Source organism: Dipodomys spectabilis, unplaced genomic scaffold, assembly GCF_019054845.1.
Source record: "Dipodomys spectabilis isolate Male_0828 unplaced genomic scaffold, ASM1905484v1 ptg000081l, whole genome shotgun sequence".
Lineage (NCBI taxonomy): Eukaryota > Metazoa > Chordata > Mammalia > Rodentia > Heteromyidae > Dipodomys > Dipodomys spectabilis.
Window position 1 is genome coordinate 2,260,852 of NW_024870758.1, and position 18,361 is coordinate 2,279,212.

Below are 18,361 nucleotides of genomic sequence, written 5' to 3' on the forward strand. Positions count from 1 at the left end.
GTTATCTATGTTAATATCACATGGCTCACCCCTGCAATATTTAAAATTTTAGACCTTAACATACAATACAAACAACTTTTCCATCTAGTTTAAGCAGAAGAAACAGAATGTCTGAAGACATTTTTCTTGGATGGGTTACAGAAAAGTAGATCACTCCTCAACATTTTTCTTCCACTCCTCTAAAAAATTCATTCATTTAAAAAAAAAAAATCCTTCCAATTCTCCTTTTGTCTACTTCCCTCCTCTGCAAGCTAGGACAGAAATTTTTACCAATGTGCATTTTCCCTCAGCTTCATGGTTCTTGTCTAGATTTAGATAGCATGTGGCAAAAGTAGCTTCTTTTGTGTCTATTTCCTCACCATCCCTATTGTAGATTAAATAGATGTTAACATGCTATATAAGGCTTCAAGATAAACACTAGACAAAGGCAAAAATAAGAGTTAACACAAAAATATGCAACAAATTTACATGGGATTATGCCATAGTCCTGCAGTTGTTTCTTTCCCCCCATTAATGGCTCAAGTGAGCATTTTACTCACCTTTTTGTGCCAGTCCTGAGGCTTGAACAGAAGAGCCCAGGTGCTTTCCCTCAGGTATTTTTTTCCCAAGGCTAGTACTCTAATTGAGTCATGGCTCCACTTCTAGCTTTGGTAGTTTATTGGAGGTACTATCTTAGTCCCCTAAGTAGCTAGGATTACAGATATAAGCCATTAGTGCCCAGCTGACTTAGTTTTTTTTTTTTTGGGTCCGGTCGTGGGGCCTGAACTCTGGGCCTGGGCGCTGTCCCTCAGCTCTTCAGCTCAAGGCTAGCGCTCTACCACTTGAGCCACAGCGCCACTTCCGGCTTTTTTCTTTTTGCTTATGTGGTGCTGAGGAATCGAACCCAGGGCCTCATGCATGCAAGGCAAGAGCTCTACCACTGAGCCACCTTCCCAGCCCAGTTCTTTTTAACAGATACAGCAAGGATGTAACTCTTTGGAACAAAGCCACAAAATGTGAAGACAGCTTATATATATGGCTGTATGTGAAATAATCCTAAGGCAAGGTGTGGTGATACATGCCCCAGGCTGAGGCAGGTTTGGAGTTTGAGGTCAACATGGCTAACATTGGCAAAATCCTAGGAACAAAAGGAGGGAGAAGCTGGGAAGGTGGCTCAGTGGTAAAGCACTTGCCTTGCATGCTTGAGGCCCTGGGTTCGATTCTTCAGCACCAATAAGCAAAAAAAAAAAAAAAAAAAAAAAAAGCCGGAAGTGGCACCGTGGCTCAAGTGGTAGAGCACTAGCCTTGAGCTGAAGAGCTGAGGGGCAGCGCCCAGGCTTGAGCTAAAGAGCTGAGGGGCAGCGCCCAGGCTCAGAGTTCAGGTCCACGACCGGACCCAAAATTTAAAAAAAAAAAAAAAAAAGAGGGAGGGAGGGAAGAAAGGTTGAAGGAAAGAATGACCCATAGAAAAGTAACACGAGCTGGCTCATGCCTGTAATCCTAGCTACTCAGGAGGCTGAGATCTGAGGGCCACGGTTCAAAGCCAGGCTGGGCAGGAAAGTCCATGAGACTCTTAGCTCCATTAAACCACTCAGAAAACTGCAAGTTCTGCACTGTGGCTGAAGTGGTAGAACAATAGACTTGAGCTGAAGAGCTGAAGCACAGTGCCTAGGCCCAGAGTTCAAGCCTCACACCGACAAAATAAATAAAGTACAATAAACTGTATTTTTTGTGTGTATGTGCTAGTTCTGGGTTTGAACTCAGAGCCTGGGCCTTTGAGCTTTTCTACTCAAGGCTAGCACTCTACCACTTGAGCAACATCTCTGCTTCTTACTTGATAAGTCTCAGGGACTATCCTGCTTGGGCTGGCTTTGAACCTCGATCCTCAGATTTCAACCTCCTGAGTAGCTAGGATTACAGGCATGATCAACTGGTGTCCAGTAAACCTTGTATTTTTAGAAACTATAAGATACTAAAATCAATCTTGGAATTTCCAAGGTTCTCTCTAATTCTAGGTTTTCTAATTCTATTAAAAGCCCTTCTGTACAGAAATTAAATTCTAAATCCATGTCGTATCTCTCAGATTAAGTAAAAAGGGATTCACATTCACAAGTACATGAATAAGAGTGCAGAAATAAATCCAATATACAACTTCAGGTCAAATTATTTTATTTAATGAATAAAAGCAGTAGTTAGCAACTGAAGAAAGTTTAACTTCTTGATTGGTAAGATACTGAATACCATAGAAGTGACAGGCTTTTTCCTACATGTGAAAACAAAGTAAAGGTCTTACAGAAACCACATATTACTGAGTTCCAACTTTATTGGGACAAGAAACACACTAAAGCTGGTGCTGGTATAAAAGCATATTATAGGAATGTGATACACAGGACTCCACTGTTATTCTTGGGACAAATTCCAAAGCATCACTTTACTTCTTAGCAGAGCTCCATACAGGTTCCAGGACAGAAAGAGCTGTGCCAAAGCTCCTTGGCTCTTGTCAGTTACTTTTAGTATTTCAGTCTTCAAGCAAGTAGTTAGGGTTAACTACCAAATAGGGATCTTCTTCATAGCTCTCACTTCCTTCTGTAGAACCTTTCAATCCAGCTTGTGTGAGTTCAATTAGAACATGATCCTGCGGAACAGAAGCATTTTGTCCTCACTCTCCAACAATATTACAAAAATGTCCAGATACACCAAACACTGATCCTTCTACGCACTATTTTATTTCCCCACTGAAAATCTAAAGACTATGTCTTAAAATTATTATCAGCGTTTCATGCCCTTTTTATACTATGAACCTCCTTTGAAATATTAACATGTAGGGCTGGGAAGGTAGCTCAGTGGTAGAGCACTTGCCTTGCATGCCTGAGGCCCTGGGTTCAATTCCTCAGCACCACATAAGCAAAAAGAAAAAAGCCGGAAGTGGCGCTGTGGCTCAAGTGGTAAAGTGCTAGCCTTGAGCTGAAGAGCTGAGGGACAGCGCCTAGGCCCAGAGTTCAGGCTCTACGACCGGACCCAAAAAAAAAAAAAAAAAAAAAAGAAATATTAACATGTACACCAATATTGTAATTTTAATACTTAATGTGACAGTATGTCAAATGTTCACTAATAATCTCAAAAAAGGGAAGTGTTCAAATTTTAAGATGAGGCCAAGTATAATTCTCTATTATCTGTTTATTTTTATTATTATCTGTGAATTCTTAAATTACTGGCCACTGGACATTTTCTTTGTCTTTTTTTTTTCTTGGTCAGTTGTGGGATTTAAACTCTGCTCTGGCTTTGGGTGCTATCCCTCAGCTCTTCAGCTCAAGGTGCTGTCTTTGAGCTCTTCAGCTCAAGGCAAGCACTCTACCACTTGAGCAACAGCACCACTTCTGGTTTCTGGTAGTTAATTAGAGATAAGAATCTCATGGAGGGGCTGGGAAGGTGGCTCAGTGGTAGAGTGCTTGCCTTGCATGTATGAGGCCTTCGGTTAGATTTCTCAGCACCACATAAACAGAAAAAGAGGGAAGTGGGGCTTAGGCTCAAGTGGTAGAGCGCTAGTCTATAGCTGAAAAGCTGAGGGACAGTACCCAGGCTCAGAGTTCAGGCCCCACAACGGACAAAAAATAAATAAATAAGAATCTCATGGACTTTTCTGCCCGTTCTGGCTTTTTTTTTGTTTGTTTTTTTTTTTGGTCCGGTCGTGGGGCCTCAACTCTGGGCCTGGGCACTATCCCTCAGCTCTTCAGCTAGCGCTCTACCACCTGAGCCACAGTGCCACTTCCAGCTTTTTTTCTTTTTGCTTATGTGGTGCTGAGGAATCGAACCCAGGGCCTCAGGCATGCAAGGCAAGCGCTCTCCCACTGAGCCACCTTCCCAGGCCCCCCCCCCCACCCCCGTCTGGTTTTGAACTGTAATCCTCAGACCTCATCCTCTTAAGTAGCTAGGATTACAGGCATAAGCCACTAGCGCCTGTCTGGACATTTTCATATACCAAAAAAATCTCTTTTTCTAATTTAGTTCAGCCTGGCCTGGAACTCTGGATTCTCTTGTCTCAGTCTCTTGAGTGTTGGGATTTTAAGGAACCCAAAGCAGAAGGGATCTAGAATACAAAGTCCAGCTAGACTGAGCTACATAGCAATTTTGAGGCCAGTATGGAGTGAAACTGCCTCAGGAAGAAAATGAAAAGGAAAGGGGAAGTGGAACTGGGGCTCAAGTAGTAGAGTGCTAGCCTTGAGCTGAAGAGCTCAAAGACAGCGCCCACCCAGAGTTCAAGCCCCATGACTGACCTCTCCCCCCCCACCAAAAAGAAAAGAAACTAAAAGCCAGAGACTAATTTGGGAGCCAGTGGCTCCTGTAATCCTACAGAGAGATCTGAGGATTCAAGCCAGCTGGCAGTAAAGTCTATGAGACTCTTATCTCCGGTTAACAAGCAAAGAGCTTGAAGCGGAGCTGTGGTTCAAGTGGTGCAATACCCTTGAGCAAAAACGTTTAGGACAGCCTCAATCCAGAGGACTAGCGCGTGCGCGCACGCGTGTGAGTGTGTGTGTGTGCATGCACACATATGGAGATTGAGATGCTAGAGCTGTAACTCAAATGGTAAGGCATGTGTGAACATCTGAGCTTACCTCAATGCTGGGGGGAAGAGGGCCAACAGCTGTATGCACAAGCTCAGTTTAGTCTGTCTCATACATTATTATATATACTTTTTTGGTGGTGGGGCCTGGGCATTGTTCCTCAGCTCTTCAGCTGAAGGCTAATGCTCTACCACTTGAGCCACAGCACCACTTCCAGCTTTTTCTGTTGATGTGTTACTGAGGAATCAAACCCAGGGCCTGGAGCATGCAAGGCAAGCACTCTACCACTGAGCCACCTGCCCAGCCCGTCTCATACATTATTAAATTCCAGTCTGAGTTAGATTTTCACATACCCTCAACACCTATAATTATATACTTATCTAATCCCACAGGTATAGTTTATCAGATGATACAACCCTGACATGTAATGTGGAATATTTACACACTGTGAGCCCTGTGAAGGGAATTGACAATTGAGAACAAGAAAATCCAATCACTCAACAAATACAAGATCCCTCTATGTGGCCTTTATCACTGTAGGCACTGGGAACAGCAGTTAATAAAGTCCCTGCTCTCCCAATATAGAGCTTCTATTCTGGAAGACAAACTAAGAATCTATGAGGGCTGGGAAGATGGCTCAGTGGTAGAGCGCTTGCCTTGCATGTTCGAGGCCCTGGGTTCGATTCCTCAGCAGCACATAAACAAAAAGAAAAAAGCCGCAAGTGGCGCTGTGGCTCAAGTGGTAGAGCGTTAGCCTTGAGCTGAAGAGCTGAGGGACAGTACCCAGGCCCAGAGTGCAGGCCCCATGACCGGACCCCCCCCCCTCAAAAAAAATAAACACTATGAAGAGGCATAAAGCAGAATAGCAAAAGCTGCAGGCTGCTATCTGTTAACATGCCAGGCAAGCAAGACTTGTGGAGATAACGTTTAAACAGATACCAGAATGGAGAAAGATATATGAGACGAGATAAATGGCAAGTGCAAAGTCCTCCATGTTTGGTGTGTAGCAGAACAATAAAGGCTGAGTAAAGGGAAACTAAGAATGTGAGGAAGATGAAACATAGAAAGGAAGTGAAATTGGGAGGATGCATGCCCAGGGGTTCACTATATGCATCTGGCTAATCAGGATGAAAAGCAAATGGTTAAAAGTATCCAATCAGGGATGACACTACCCAAAAAGAAATGTACTCTTTAGTACTGTAACTGTAAACATCTTTATAATAATAATAAACACAAGAAAAAAAAAGTCTGAACAGGGATAGGATACTGCACAACGGGAAAGTGCTTGATTAGTATGAGTTTGATCCTGGACTTGATATCTACAACCGCCAATTTTAAAAAAAGTCCTATAGCTGGGCACTGGTGGCTCATGCCTCCTATCATCCTAGCTAGTCGAGGCTGAGATCTGAGGATCACAATTCAAAGCCAGCCTGGGCAGCCAGTCTGTGAAACTCTTTTGTGGTCATGAGGCTTGAACTCTGTCCCTCAGCTCTTTAGCTCAAGGCGAGCACTTTACCACTTGAGCCACAGTATCACCTCTGGTTTTCTAGTAGTTTTTTGGAGATAAGACTCTCACAGGGCTGGGAAGGTGGCTCAGTGGTAGAGCGCTTGTCTTGTGTGCTTGAGGCCCTGGGTTCGATTCCTCAGCACCATATAAGCAGGAAAAAAAGCCGGAAGTGGCGCTGTGGCTCAAGTGGTAGAGTGCTAGCCTTGAGCTGAAGAGCTGAGGGACAGCGCCCAGGCGCAGAGTTTAGGCCCCACGACTGGACCAAAAAAAAAAAAGTCTCACAGACTTTCCTGCCCAGGCAGGCCTTGAACCATAATTCTCAGATCTCAGCCTCCTGAGTAGCTAGGATTACAGGCATGAGCTACCTGCACCAGGCTCCATGAGACTCTTATCTCCAATTAACCACTAGAAAACTAGAAGTGGCACTGTGGCTTAAGTGGTAGAACACTAGCCTTGAGCTGAAGAGCTCAGGGAACAGTGCCCAGGTCCAGAGTTCAAGACCCACAATCAACAACAACAAAAAAGGCCTACATGAAAAGATTCCAAAGTCACCTTCCCAGATTTCACCGAAATTCTACTTACTTTATAAAGGAAATAATTATTTTATTTATTTTTTGGGTCCAGTTGTGGGGCCTGAACTCTGGGCCCGGGCACTGCCCTTCAGCTCTTCAGCTCAAGGCTAGCGCTCTACCAGTTGAGCCACAGCGCCACTTCTGGCTTTTTTCTTTTTGCTTATATGATGCTGAGGAATGGAACCCAGGGCCTCATGCATGCAAGGCAAGCGCTCTACCACTGAGCCACCTTCCCAGCCCAGGAAATAATTCTTAACACTCAGTCCTGACTATACCCCCCAAAATCTGTAAGACACAAACTCTTTCCCTCATTAACACTAGAAAGCAAGTGTAATATGTACATACATAGTGTGTGAGTCGATGAATGACTTTCTCTATGATTCTCTTTTTATTTATAAGTTCTTCTTCAGAGTCTATTTCTGATTCCATTTCCTTCAAGTACCAGTTAACAAGCTCACTCCTCTTCAATGCTGACTCATCTTCTTCTGCAACAAAAAACATATTTTAAAAAGATTACTTTCCAGTAAACTGTATTGCTCATCCTTGGAGTTTGCATACATAGGAAGATAATATACAGATTAGATAACCATCACCCTGTCAGACAGCACATCTGCTCATATAAGGTTTGCAATGTTCCAGCACAGGCCTGAAATAACCTGTTACATTACTTAAAAATACACTCTATCCAGAAAGGGGGGGGGGGTGGGGAACCAAGCACCAATAAAATATGATTGTAAAAAACAAGTTCTTGAAGCTAGTAAGACTTCACAAAGTATGGAGGACTTCATCATATATCTTATCACCTATAGAGAATGTTTGACAACAACTGAAGGCTTAAGTTAGGAAGCAACAGAAAGCAAAACTTTTTTTTTTTTTTTGGGGGGGGGGGGGGGGGGGGGAGTCCTGTCATGGGGCCTGAACTCTGGGCCTGAGCGCTGTCCCTCAGCTCTTCAGCTCTAGGCTAGCGCTCTACCACTTGAGCCACAGCGCCACTTCCGGCTTTTTTCTTTTTGCTTATGTGGTACTGAGGAATTGAACCCAGGGCCTCGAACATGCAAGGCAAGCGCTCTACCACTGAGTCACCGTCCCAGCCCCCCAGACAAACTTCTTAAATGTAACTTTTTCTCTTTGAAAAGGGAAAGGCTTTATGGAACTAGAGCTAACTCACAAGTGAAAGTGAAATTCATAGATGGCTACTTAAAACAAAAAAATTTACAAATTTAGCTGGGCGCTGGTGGCTCACACCTGTAATCCTAGCTACTCAAGAGGCTGAGATCTGAGGATCTCGGTTCAAAGCCAGCCCGGGCAGGAAAGTCCGTGAGACTCTTATCTCCAATAAAATACCAGAAAACCAGAAGTGGTGCTGTGGCTCAAGTGGTAGGGCGCTAGCCTTGAGCTGAAGAGCTGAGGAACAGCGTTCAGGCCCAGAGTTCAAGCCCCATGACTGACAAAAACAAACTAACAAAAAAAAACAACAAACAGAAAAATGCAAAATCAAAACAAAGAAATTTTAGTGGGTTGTGGGGGAGGGAAAGGCCGGTTCAATGGCAGCTATGTGTTTAGCATGCACAAGGACCTGTGTACAACTCCAAAAACAAGCACTAAAAACAAAAACAGGAAAAAAATATTCCTAAGTTGTTGCTCTGAGTCTATTTCTCATTCAATACTAGTTAAATGTCAGTGTTCATCCAATTTTTTTTTTTTTTTGCGTCTGGTAGTGGGGCCTGAACTCTGGGCCTGGGCGCTGTCCCTCAGCTCTTCAGCTCAAGGCTAGCGCTCTACCACTTGAGCCACAGTGCCACTTCCGGCTTTTTTCTTTTTGCTTATGTGGTGCTAAGGAATCGAACCCAGGGCCTCGAGCATGCAAGGCAAGCGCTCTACCACTGAGCCACCTTCCCAGCCCCCCAAATATTCTTGAATAAATGACTTATATGATTTAAACCTGTACGATTCCCTACGCCAGGACAGCGGTCTACTTAAGGACCAAAAATTACAAACTTGCCAAGATAAGGAAAGAACCAGTAGAATGTACCCATGGACTGCAGTATGTAAATGGTAATCATATATGCCCCTTCAATTGTTTCTTTTACTTAAAACTTAGCTATATGGGGCTGGGAAGGTAACTCAGTGGTACAGTGCTTGCCTTGCATGCATGAGGCCCTGGATTTGATTCCTTAGCACTACATAAGCAGAAAAAGCCGGAAGTGGCGCTGTGGCTCAAGTGGTAGAGCAATAGTCTTGAGCTGAAGAGCTCAAGGCCCAGAGTTCAGGCCCCACGACCAACAAATAGCTGTATGAGTGACAAAGAGAATATTAAAATGTTAACAGGAATATATGGATGTGGAAGCTAGGGATGTAGCTCAGTAGTAAAGTCCTTACTTAGAATGTTCAAAACCTTAGATTTATCCCTGGACTCCATACAAAAAAGGGCCTGGGCATAGTTGTACATGCCTATAATCCCAGATGCTCTGGAAGCAGAGATAAAGAGGATCAGTTTGAAGTTGCCCCATCTCTACACAAGAAGCCTAATAGCAGACTGTAGTTCAAGGCCAATCCTGCGAAAAAAACACGAGACACTATTTGAAAAATAACTAAGGAAAGAGCTGGAAGCACGGCTCAAATGGGAGAGCACCCACCTAGCAAATGCCGAATTTATAGCCCAATATTACAAAAAGTGCTACTTCCTGATTTCAATTTTTTTCTCCTGCCCTGTGAGTTTATCACAAGGTGATAAACTCTAAATGTGTGATAACACAGTTAAGGGTATCATATATGTTCAAATAGTGCAACTTATTAATGGACAGATGAACATTTTACTCTTTTCATTTTTGCCAGTCTTGGGGCTTGAACTCAGGTTCTGGGCATTGTCCTTGAGCTTCTTTTGCTCACTGCTAGCATCCTACAGAGTCAGAGTACCACTTTTGGCTTTTTCTGTTTATGTGGTACTGAGGAATCGAACCTAGGGCTTCATGCATGCTAGGCAAGCACTCTACCACTAAGCCACATTCCCAGCCCTTTGCTCATTTTTAACATGTAATGAAGTACAGATTTGTTAAGATTCAATGTATAGAATGTCCTTCCTTCCTTCCCTTCTTTCGCAGTTGTGGGTGTTGAACTATGGGCGTGAGCACTGTCTCTGAGCTCTTCAGCTCAAGGCAAGTGCTCTACCAACTTGAGCCACACCACTTCCGGTTTTCTGATGGTTAACTGGAGATAAGTGTCTCGTTGACTCTCTTGTCTGGGCTGGCTTTGAACCACAATCCTCAGATCTCAGCTTTTTGAGTAGTTAGGATTACAGGCCTGAGCCACCAGTGCCTGCTGTATTTCTTTCTTTTCTTTTCTTTTGTCAGTCGTGGGGCTTGAACTCTGGGCCTGGGCGCTGTTCCTGCGCTCTTCAACTCAAGGTGAGCTCTCTACCACTTGAGCAATAGCGCCACTTCCGGCTTTCTAGTGGTTTCTTAGAGATAAGAGTCTCATGGACTTTCCTGCCTGGGCTGGCTTTGAACCACGATCCTCAGATCTCAGCCTCCTCAGTGTCTAGGATCACATGTATTTCATTTTTGACAATACTAGGGTTTGAACTGAGTAAGGGCCTCATATTTGACAGGTGGGCACTCTACTACAGCCATTTTGCTTTATTTACTAAAGCACACTTTGCTTTATTTTTCATGTAGTATCCTGAATTTTTATCCAGGGGTAGCCTCAGATCTCAATCCTCTTACTTATGGCCTCTTACTTAGCTAGGATATTGCTTTCTCCTGACCTTGTATCATCTTAATCTCCACCTTTCAAGTAGCTGGGACTATAGGCATGTACCACCACTCCAAGTCACCTATGAAATATCAATAGGAGTACACCTATTTTAAATAAAGCCACTGTAGTAATTTTTTGAGTTGTATTTCTTTACACATTTATAAAAGATTCTGCTTCAAAATTATTAAACAGGCTGAAGACACTAACAAAACTGACCTCTTTTTTTGGGGGGGTCTGGTCGTGGGGTCTGATCTCTGGGCCTGGGTGCTGTCCCTCAGCTCTTCAGCTCAAGGGTAGCGCTCTACCACTTGAGCCACAGTGCCACTTACGGCTTTTTTCTTTTTACTTATGTGGTGCTGAGGAATCGAACCCGGGGCCTCATGCATGGAAGGCAAGCGCTCTACCACTGAGCCACCTTCCAGCCCCCAAAAATGACCTCTTAACCTTTATTTGACAATTAAATTGGTGGAGAAATCTTTAGGCTGTCACGCTAAACCCATATCCCACAAAAATTTACTTGATAAAATAAGCCTATGTAACAATTCATTATGTCTTCTGACATAATGTACTACTTAGCAATCAGAAGTGGCCTATGCAAACACGCTTAATACAACATATATGAGACATTAAGTATAGCATCATCACCTTCTTCCATTTTTCTGAGGTGTAGCACAATAAGGTTAGAGATTCGGCAATACTCAGAGAAGCCCAGCCTTAAGGAGGGTTTGGGAACAGACTCTTGATGTACATCTTCGCTGTAGCCATTAATTCCACTCACGGGGGCAGGGCTGTCAGCATGACCTGTGTGCAAAGTTAACCATTTGTTTCTGTGCTTTAGTATCCACTTACCAAGTGTTTCTAAATGTACTGTTTATATTTAATACAAATTTCAGAAAGGTAAAACATAACATTTTTACAAATAAATTAGAAGCCAATTTATCAACTCTACTAGCAAAAAGAACTACATTGGGAGAAATGAGGGTTGGGATTTCATAATATTAAATCCATTTGCAGTAAGTATGATGTACTAAATAAAAAATTCTAGTATGTTTGAAAATGTTTATAATTCAAGAATGAAATACTACAAAAAAGTGTGTTGGTCAAAGGACTTAAGTCTACTACCCCATTTTGGTATACTTATCTTTCAAGCACATATATTTTATATAAACTAACTATACTTTAATTAGTTTCATTTTTTAAAATTATACTTTCTCAATATCCATTATTTTCTTTTACTATAGTCACCTCATAACTATTAATAAGTTCATTTGAACCACAAGACATTGCAAAAAACTGCGGTCCCTAACTCCAGAACAATCAGAAATAAACATCTTACCATTGATGCCTCCTGGACCCTCATCTACCTCCATTTGGGTCTCTTCCTCTTGATCTAGATTGACGTCAGGTGTTTCAACCCGAATGATTGATTTATTCAGTAACCGAAAGGCTTCCTTCACATGCTTAGGTTGAACCTAAACCAGTAATAAGGCAATTCAGTCACTGTTGATAGGCCAATAAAATCACATACAACAAATTTACCAGAATGGATAACATGAGTGACAATATCATGTGTTGGCAAGAATGAAGAAATTCTCTGCAAGCAAAACTATGAATGTATATAAATTTTTTTTTTTTAATTCTAGAGCTAGAGCCCAGGACTTTATATGTATTAAGCAAGTATTCCACCACTAACTTGGTTTTCTAAGATGGTGACCTTGAAGGGTCCTCCTGCCTCTTCCTTTAAGTGCTGGGATAATAGGCATGTCATACCATCTAGATATAATAAACTTAGTGTTATACTAATAAAAATACCAAGCTTACCCAGGAGTCAGTGGCTCAAACCTGTAATCCTCACTACTCAGGAGGCTGAGATCTGAGGATTACAGTTTTAAGCCAGCCTTATCAGGAGACTCTTATTTCCAATTAAACACCAAAAAGCTGGAAGTGGTAGTGTGACTCAAGGGGTAGAGCAATAACCTCGTACAAATAAGTTCAGAAAGGGCTGGGAAGGTGGCTCAGTGGTAGAGCGCTTGCCTTGCATGCATGAGGTTCAATTCCTCAGCACCATAAGCAAAAAGAAAAAAGCCGGAAGTGGCGCTGTGGCTCAAGTGGTAGAGCATTAGCCTTGAGCTGAAGAGCTGAGGGACAGCGCTCAGGCCCAGAGTTTAGGCCCCACAACCAGACCTCTCCCTCCAAAAAAGTTCAGGAGCTGGGAGCAAGTGGCTCATGACACTGGCTACTCAGCTACTCAGGAGGCTGAGGACTAAGGATCAGCTAGCTTGGTCAGGAAGGGCCGTGAGACTTATCTCCAATAAACCACCCAGAAAACTGGAAGTGGTACTGTAGCTCAAGTGGTAGAGCGCTAGCCTTGAGCTGAAGAGCTCCCAGAGAGTACCCAGGCACAGAATTCAAGCCTCAGAAGAGAGAGAGAGAGAGAGAAAGAGAGACTTTCTACAGTAACTGTACAGATGATTCTTTGGATCATTATGATCTGGGATCTCAGTTGTCCCCAACAACAGAAAGCAAGCTCAAAATTTTTGATCCACAAGAAGATGTGGTATATATACACAATGGAATTCTATGCCTCCATCAGAAAGAATGACATTTCCCCATTTGTTAGGAAATGGAAAGGCTTGGAAAAAATTATATTAAGTGAAGTAAGCCAGGCCCAAAGAAACATAGGTCCCATGGTTTCCCTTATTTGCAATATCTAGTATAGGTATGAGTCAAGCGGAAAAAGTCAGATAATGTGATGTTAGGAAAACGAAACCTCAAATATGTATTTTAATGTTTTTGTTTCTTTCATGCATGTGTTTCTAACGCATTTATAAGATTCTTTGTTGCTTTGTATGTCCCTCCCCCACAGTGTAACCCCCGCTTTCACTATATTTGATGTCAGTATAACATGTGGAGGAGATGGGGACAAACAAGTCGTTTAAGGATTCAGGTGGACCTGTTGCAACAATGAGAAGTACAAAATGTCATGTCAAAACCAGCTTTACAATGTCGGTGGGGGGGGGGGTATGATTGGGTGGGAGGGAGGGGGGAGGCTGGGAAGGGAGGTGAAGGGTAAACAAAGGAGGAGGCTGCAATGCTTGGTAAGAAATGTATGCATTATCCTGCCCATGTAATTGTAACCCCTCTGTACAGTATGTTCTCAAGTAAAATAAAATAAAATTAAAAAAAAAAAAAAAAAACATCGCCCAGGAAGGCATAATTTGAACATTTCTGAAATCTTTCAATAAAATGACATTTCTTGGAAAAAAAAAAAAAAAAAAAATTTTGATCCAGTCCTGTACCATATGCCAGCAGGTACTCGCCAAAGACAGACTGCAACTTAAGCAGATTTCAGTGTTTCAAGTCCTTGAGGAGTCAATGATAGGTAGCAGTTAGATGTGAATAGTGATATGGAAATAGAACTTAGAGAGTCCTTTTTTTTTTTGGTCAGTCATGGGCCTGAACTCTGGGCCTGGGCGTTGTCCCTCAGCTCTTCAGCTCAAGGCTAGCACTCTACCACTTGAGCCATAGCACCACTTCCAGCTTTTTCTGCTTATGTGGTGCTGAGGAATCGAACCTAGGGCCTTATGCATGCAAGGCAAGCACTCTACCACTGAGCCACCTTCCCAGTTCAAAGCGTCCTTTTAAAAAAAAAAAATTATTTGTCGGTTGTGGGACTTGAACTCCAGGCCTGGGCACTGTCCCCCGAGCTCTTCAGCTCAAGGCTAGTGCTCTACCACTTGAGCCACCGTTCCACTTTCAGCCTTTTCTGTTTATGTGGTGCTGAGGAATCAAACCCAGGGCCTAATGTATGCGAGGCAAGCACTCTATCGCTGACCCACCTTCCTAGCCCCAAGTTCTTGTTTTAAATGTATATATCCTGAGAGATCTCTCAGAGCCTACTTGCTTGAACTGTAGGCTGAACTTTTACCCATAAGGAGAAAACCTAATGTGCTTGGTAAGAGAAGACATGGTGTGGTAGAGCACCACAACTATAAGCAGAAAAAGCCAAGCAAGATCACTAGGTCTCGAGTTCTAACACATACAGGCACATGTATGCACTTGCACACACACAAGAACAAAAAAAAAATCTTACTTCGTGGGGCCTGAACTCTGGGCCTGGGCGCTGTCCCTCAGCTCTTCAGCTCAAGGCTAGCACTCTACCACTTGAGCTTCAGCACCACTTCCGGCTTTTTTCTTATGTGGTGCTGAGGAATCGAACCCAGGGCCTCGAGCATGCAAGGCAAGTGCTCTACCACTGAGCCACCTTCCCAGCCCCCAAAAATCTTACTTCTGACTTAAACATATAAAAGCTACTTTGATTGAAGCAGATGAGGGACTTCTATAATCCCTTTTCCCCTTAATCCTCACTGACATATGCCTGTAAAACTCTTAGTTCAAAGAACAATTTAAAAACCATGCAACTTTTTCACGCTGCACTATTCACAATAGCCAAGTTACTGAAACACCCAGCTGCCCTAAAACAGATGAGTGGATCAATAAAATGTGGTACATATACAAAACAGAATTTTAATGACCTATTACAAATAAGATTATGTCATTTGAAGGAAAATGGATGGTCCTAGAATAAATCATACTAAATAAGGTAAGCCAAGCTCAGAGAGACAAACAGCACAGGTTTTCTCCCATATGTGGAAGCTAGATATAAAAATCTGATCATAACCTATACAGGACTCTATACATTCATACACAGCTTGAACGATATCCCTGGGGAAGAACCCGAAGGAGTAACTTCTCTGAGCATTTAAAATACTATTTACTGATATGATTTCCAGGAAATGGCAATTTACTTTGTTGTTGTTTGTTGGTATCTGTTTTTGCTTTTTTTTGGGGGGGGGGGGGGGGAGAACGGGGAAACGCAAAGGGGTGTGCAGAAAGGGAAGAAGGGTGAACAAATGCAATCATGCTATTGAGTGTATGCTATGTGAAAAATAAACTATGTAACTAACTTGTGGGAGGGATGAGACGGGAAACTGGAAGAAAGCAAAGGAAGGGGTAACACTGTCCCAAAAGTTATGTACTCATTACATCATTTATGAAATGGTAACCCCTCTGTATGACACCTTAATAATAAAATTATATTAAAAATAAAATAAAAATCATAGAGCTAACTAAACAGAATGTTGTTGTCCATCTCCTATCAATCAGGAGACTGAGTACAAGATGTTCAGTTCTAGGCCAGCCTGGGCTGCATAGCAAGACCATATCTCAGACAAACAGCAAAAATCCAACCAACCAATCCACCTCCAGCCTGCAGGTACAGCTCAGGTTCACTGTGTGCTTAACATGTACAGGTCCTGGATCCAATCCTCATTACACATAAAAACAATAACCCAAATACATTGTATTGTAACAAACTCAATGAAAGGTTTGAGTTCTGAAGTTACATTATCATAGTTATCAATTTGAATTCAGGCTAGAGGCCTAGCACACTATAGGGTCTGATTACATTTTTTTTAACTGAATAAATGGTAACCAAACTCTACAGACACTCTTACTGTAATGATTATCTTATTACATTTGATACAGCTAATATACTCAAAAATGCTTGACAAAAACCCACTTGAAGGAAATATGTCATATATCCTGTGAGCATTCAACAGTTTCATACAAACCATCTATGACTAATTATAGAATGTTCCATATCAAAGATATAAAACATGCCTACAAACGAACAAACCAATTTCTCTTCATTCTCATCAGGTCAAAGTGACTTTGATACCTCATCACAGCAGTGCATCCGAGCCATAGCTTCAGAGAGACGGATCATGCTCTCAAGCTGTCGCACTGTAATCCTCCATGAAGACTTGGTTACTCCGGAACCATCCCTCTGGCGGAGGCGTTTATACTGTTCCACAATGAAGTCCTGTGACTCTTTGGAAATCTGTTTCAAAACAGCAATGAAGCTAGAGAAACATTTCTACCCCAGGACAGCTGCATTAAATGTAAGAGTATAATAGATGGAATTTTTTTTTCTGTGGGTCGTGGAGCTTGAACTCAGTCTGGGTGTTGTCCCCAAGTTCTTCAGCTCAAGGCAAGCGCTCTACCAATTGAGGCACAGCGCCACTTCCGGTTTTTTGGTGGTTAAGTAGATAAGAGTCTCACAGACTTTCCTGCCTAGGCTGGCTTTAAACCGCGATCCTCAGATCTCTGTCTCCTTGAGAAGCTAGGATTACAGACATGAGCCACTGACACCGGGCTCAGATGGAAATATTTTGAGGAACTGAAAAGGTTGAAACTTCCGAGGCCACTGAACAATGAATTACTACAGAGATGCCTTTGAAAATAAATTATTATTAGAGAGGTCTATGAATTTTATGTAGCAAATTTATGAATATGAAGACAGCAGACTTGCTATTTAAGCCAACCGTCCATTTTTTAAAGTAATTTTTTGAGATTAGGTGATTACATAAATTTCACAGTATTGTGGAATAGTGATACTTAAAGTCACATTTTAATCTTTACAAGGCAAATTGTCATTATCATGGTCTATAGTTTGTGAATTCCACCAGGCGCTGGGGGCTCATGCCTGTAATCCTAGCTACTTAGGAGGCTGAGAGCTGAGGATCGAGGTTCAAAGCCAGCCCGGGCGGGAAAGTCCGTGAGACTTTTTTTGGGGGTGGGGGGTCCGGTCATGGGGCCTGATCTCTGGGTGATGTCCCTCAGCTCTTCTGCTCAAGCACCACTTCTGGCTTTTTTCTTTTTGCTTATGTGGTGGTGAGGAATCGAACCCAGGGCCTCATGCATGCAAGGCAAGCGCTCTACCACTGAGCCACCTTCCCAGCCCGCTGTGAGACTTTTATCTCTAATAAACAATAGAAAACGGGAAGTGGTGCTGTGGCTCAAGCTGTGGCTCGCCTTGAGCTGAAGAGCTGAGGGACAGTACCCAAGCACAGAGTTCAAGCCCCACGCCCGACCGAAAAAAAAAAAAGTTTGTGAATTCTCTGAGCCTTGACAACTATTTCTTCCACATCAGGTGACATTAACATTTCCTTTTTAAGGCTCAGAGAATTCACAAACTTTATAGACCATGATAATGACAATTTGCCTTGTAAAGGTTAAAATGTGTTTGTGACTTTAAGTATCACTATTCCATAATACTGTGAAATATGTGAAATTTATGTAATCACCTAATCTCAATTTAAGGTCATATATATATATATATATATATATATTTTTTTTTTTTTTTTTTTGGTCGGTCATGGGGCTTGAACTCTGAGCTTGGGCAGTGTCCCTGCGCTCTTCAGCTCAAGGTGAGCACTCTACCGCTTGAGCCACAGCACCACTTCCTAAGGGGAAACAAAGGAGGCTACAATGCTTGATAAGAAATGTACTCATTATCTTGCCCATGTAATTGTAACTCCTCTGTACAGTATTTTCACAATAAAAAAATAAATTAAAAAAAAAAGAAAAGTGAGAGAAGGGATGGGTTAGGAGTGATGGGTGACAATGTTGTCAGACACCTTGAATTCATATATTTTTGTAGAATGGAAACTTTTTTGTAAAACTATTTAGATATAATTTTAAAAATGTTTAAAAAATTTGCCCGAAGGTGGGTAAGAGTTTACATGAAAACTTTTACAGTAACATAATTTGTAATGTAAAAATTACAATAAATTTATGAGATTGCAGGATAGTGCAGAACACTTTCCCAGCATGTACAGATCTGGGATTAACAAACACACAAATGGTCTTTCCATTACCTGTCAGTATATTGTTTTTTGTTGTTTTTGTCGGTCGTGGGGCTTAAACTCTGGGCCTGGGTGCTGCCCCTCAGTTCTTCAGCTCAAGGCTAGCGCTCTACCACTCGAGCCATAGCGCCACTTCTGGTTTTCTGAGCAGTTTATTGGAGATGGGTCTCATGGCCTTTCCTGCCCAGGCTGGCTTTGAACCGCAATCCTCAGATCTCAGCCTCCTGAGTAGCTAGGATTACACACTTGAGCCACTGGTGCCCGGCTATATTATTTTGT

At 42.4% G+C, this 18,361-nt stretch overlaps 1 protein-coding gene across 1 annotated transcript in view; it reads right to left on the reverse strand.

Moving 5' to 3' along the window:
* Positions 1-2,131: 2,131 nt before the first annotated feature.
* Positions 2,132-18,361, reverse strand: part of Mcm6 (minichromosome maintenance complex component 6) — a 48,252-nt gene continuing 32,022 nt past the window's right edge. Inside the window, exons 13-17 of the mRNA XM_042683513.1 lie at positions 16,114-16,275; positions 11,710-11,845; positions 11,019-11,174; positions 6,966-7,105; positions 2,132-2,614 (exon numbers count right to left, since the gene is read on the reverse strand). Of these exons, the coding sequence (XP_042539447.1) occupies positions 2,498-2,614; positions 6,966-7,105; positions 11,019-11,174; positions 11,710-11,845; positions 16,114-16,275 (711 nt within the window). The 3' untranslated portion in view covers positions 2,132-2,497. The remainder of the gene's footprint in view (positions 2,615-6,965; positions 7,106-11,018; positions 11,175-11,709; positions 11,846-16,113; positions 16,276-18,361) is intronic.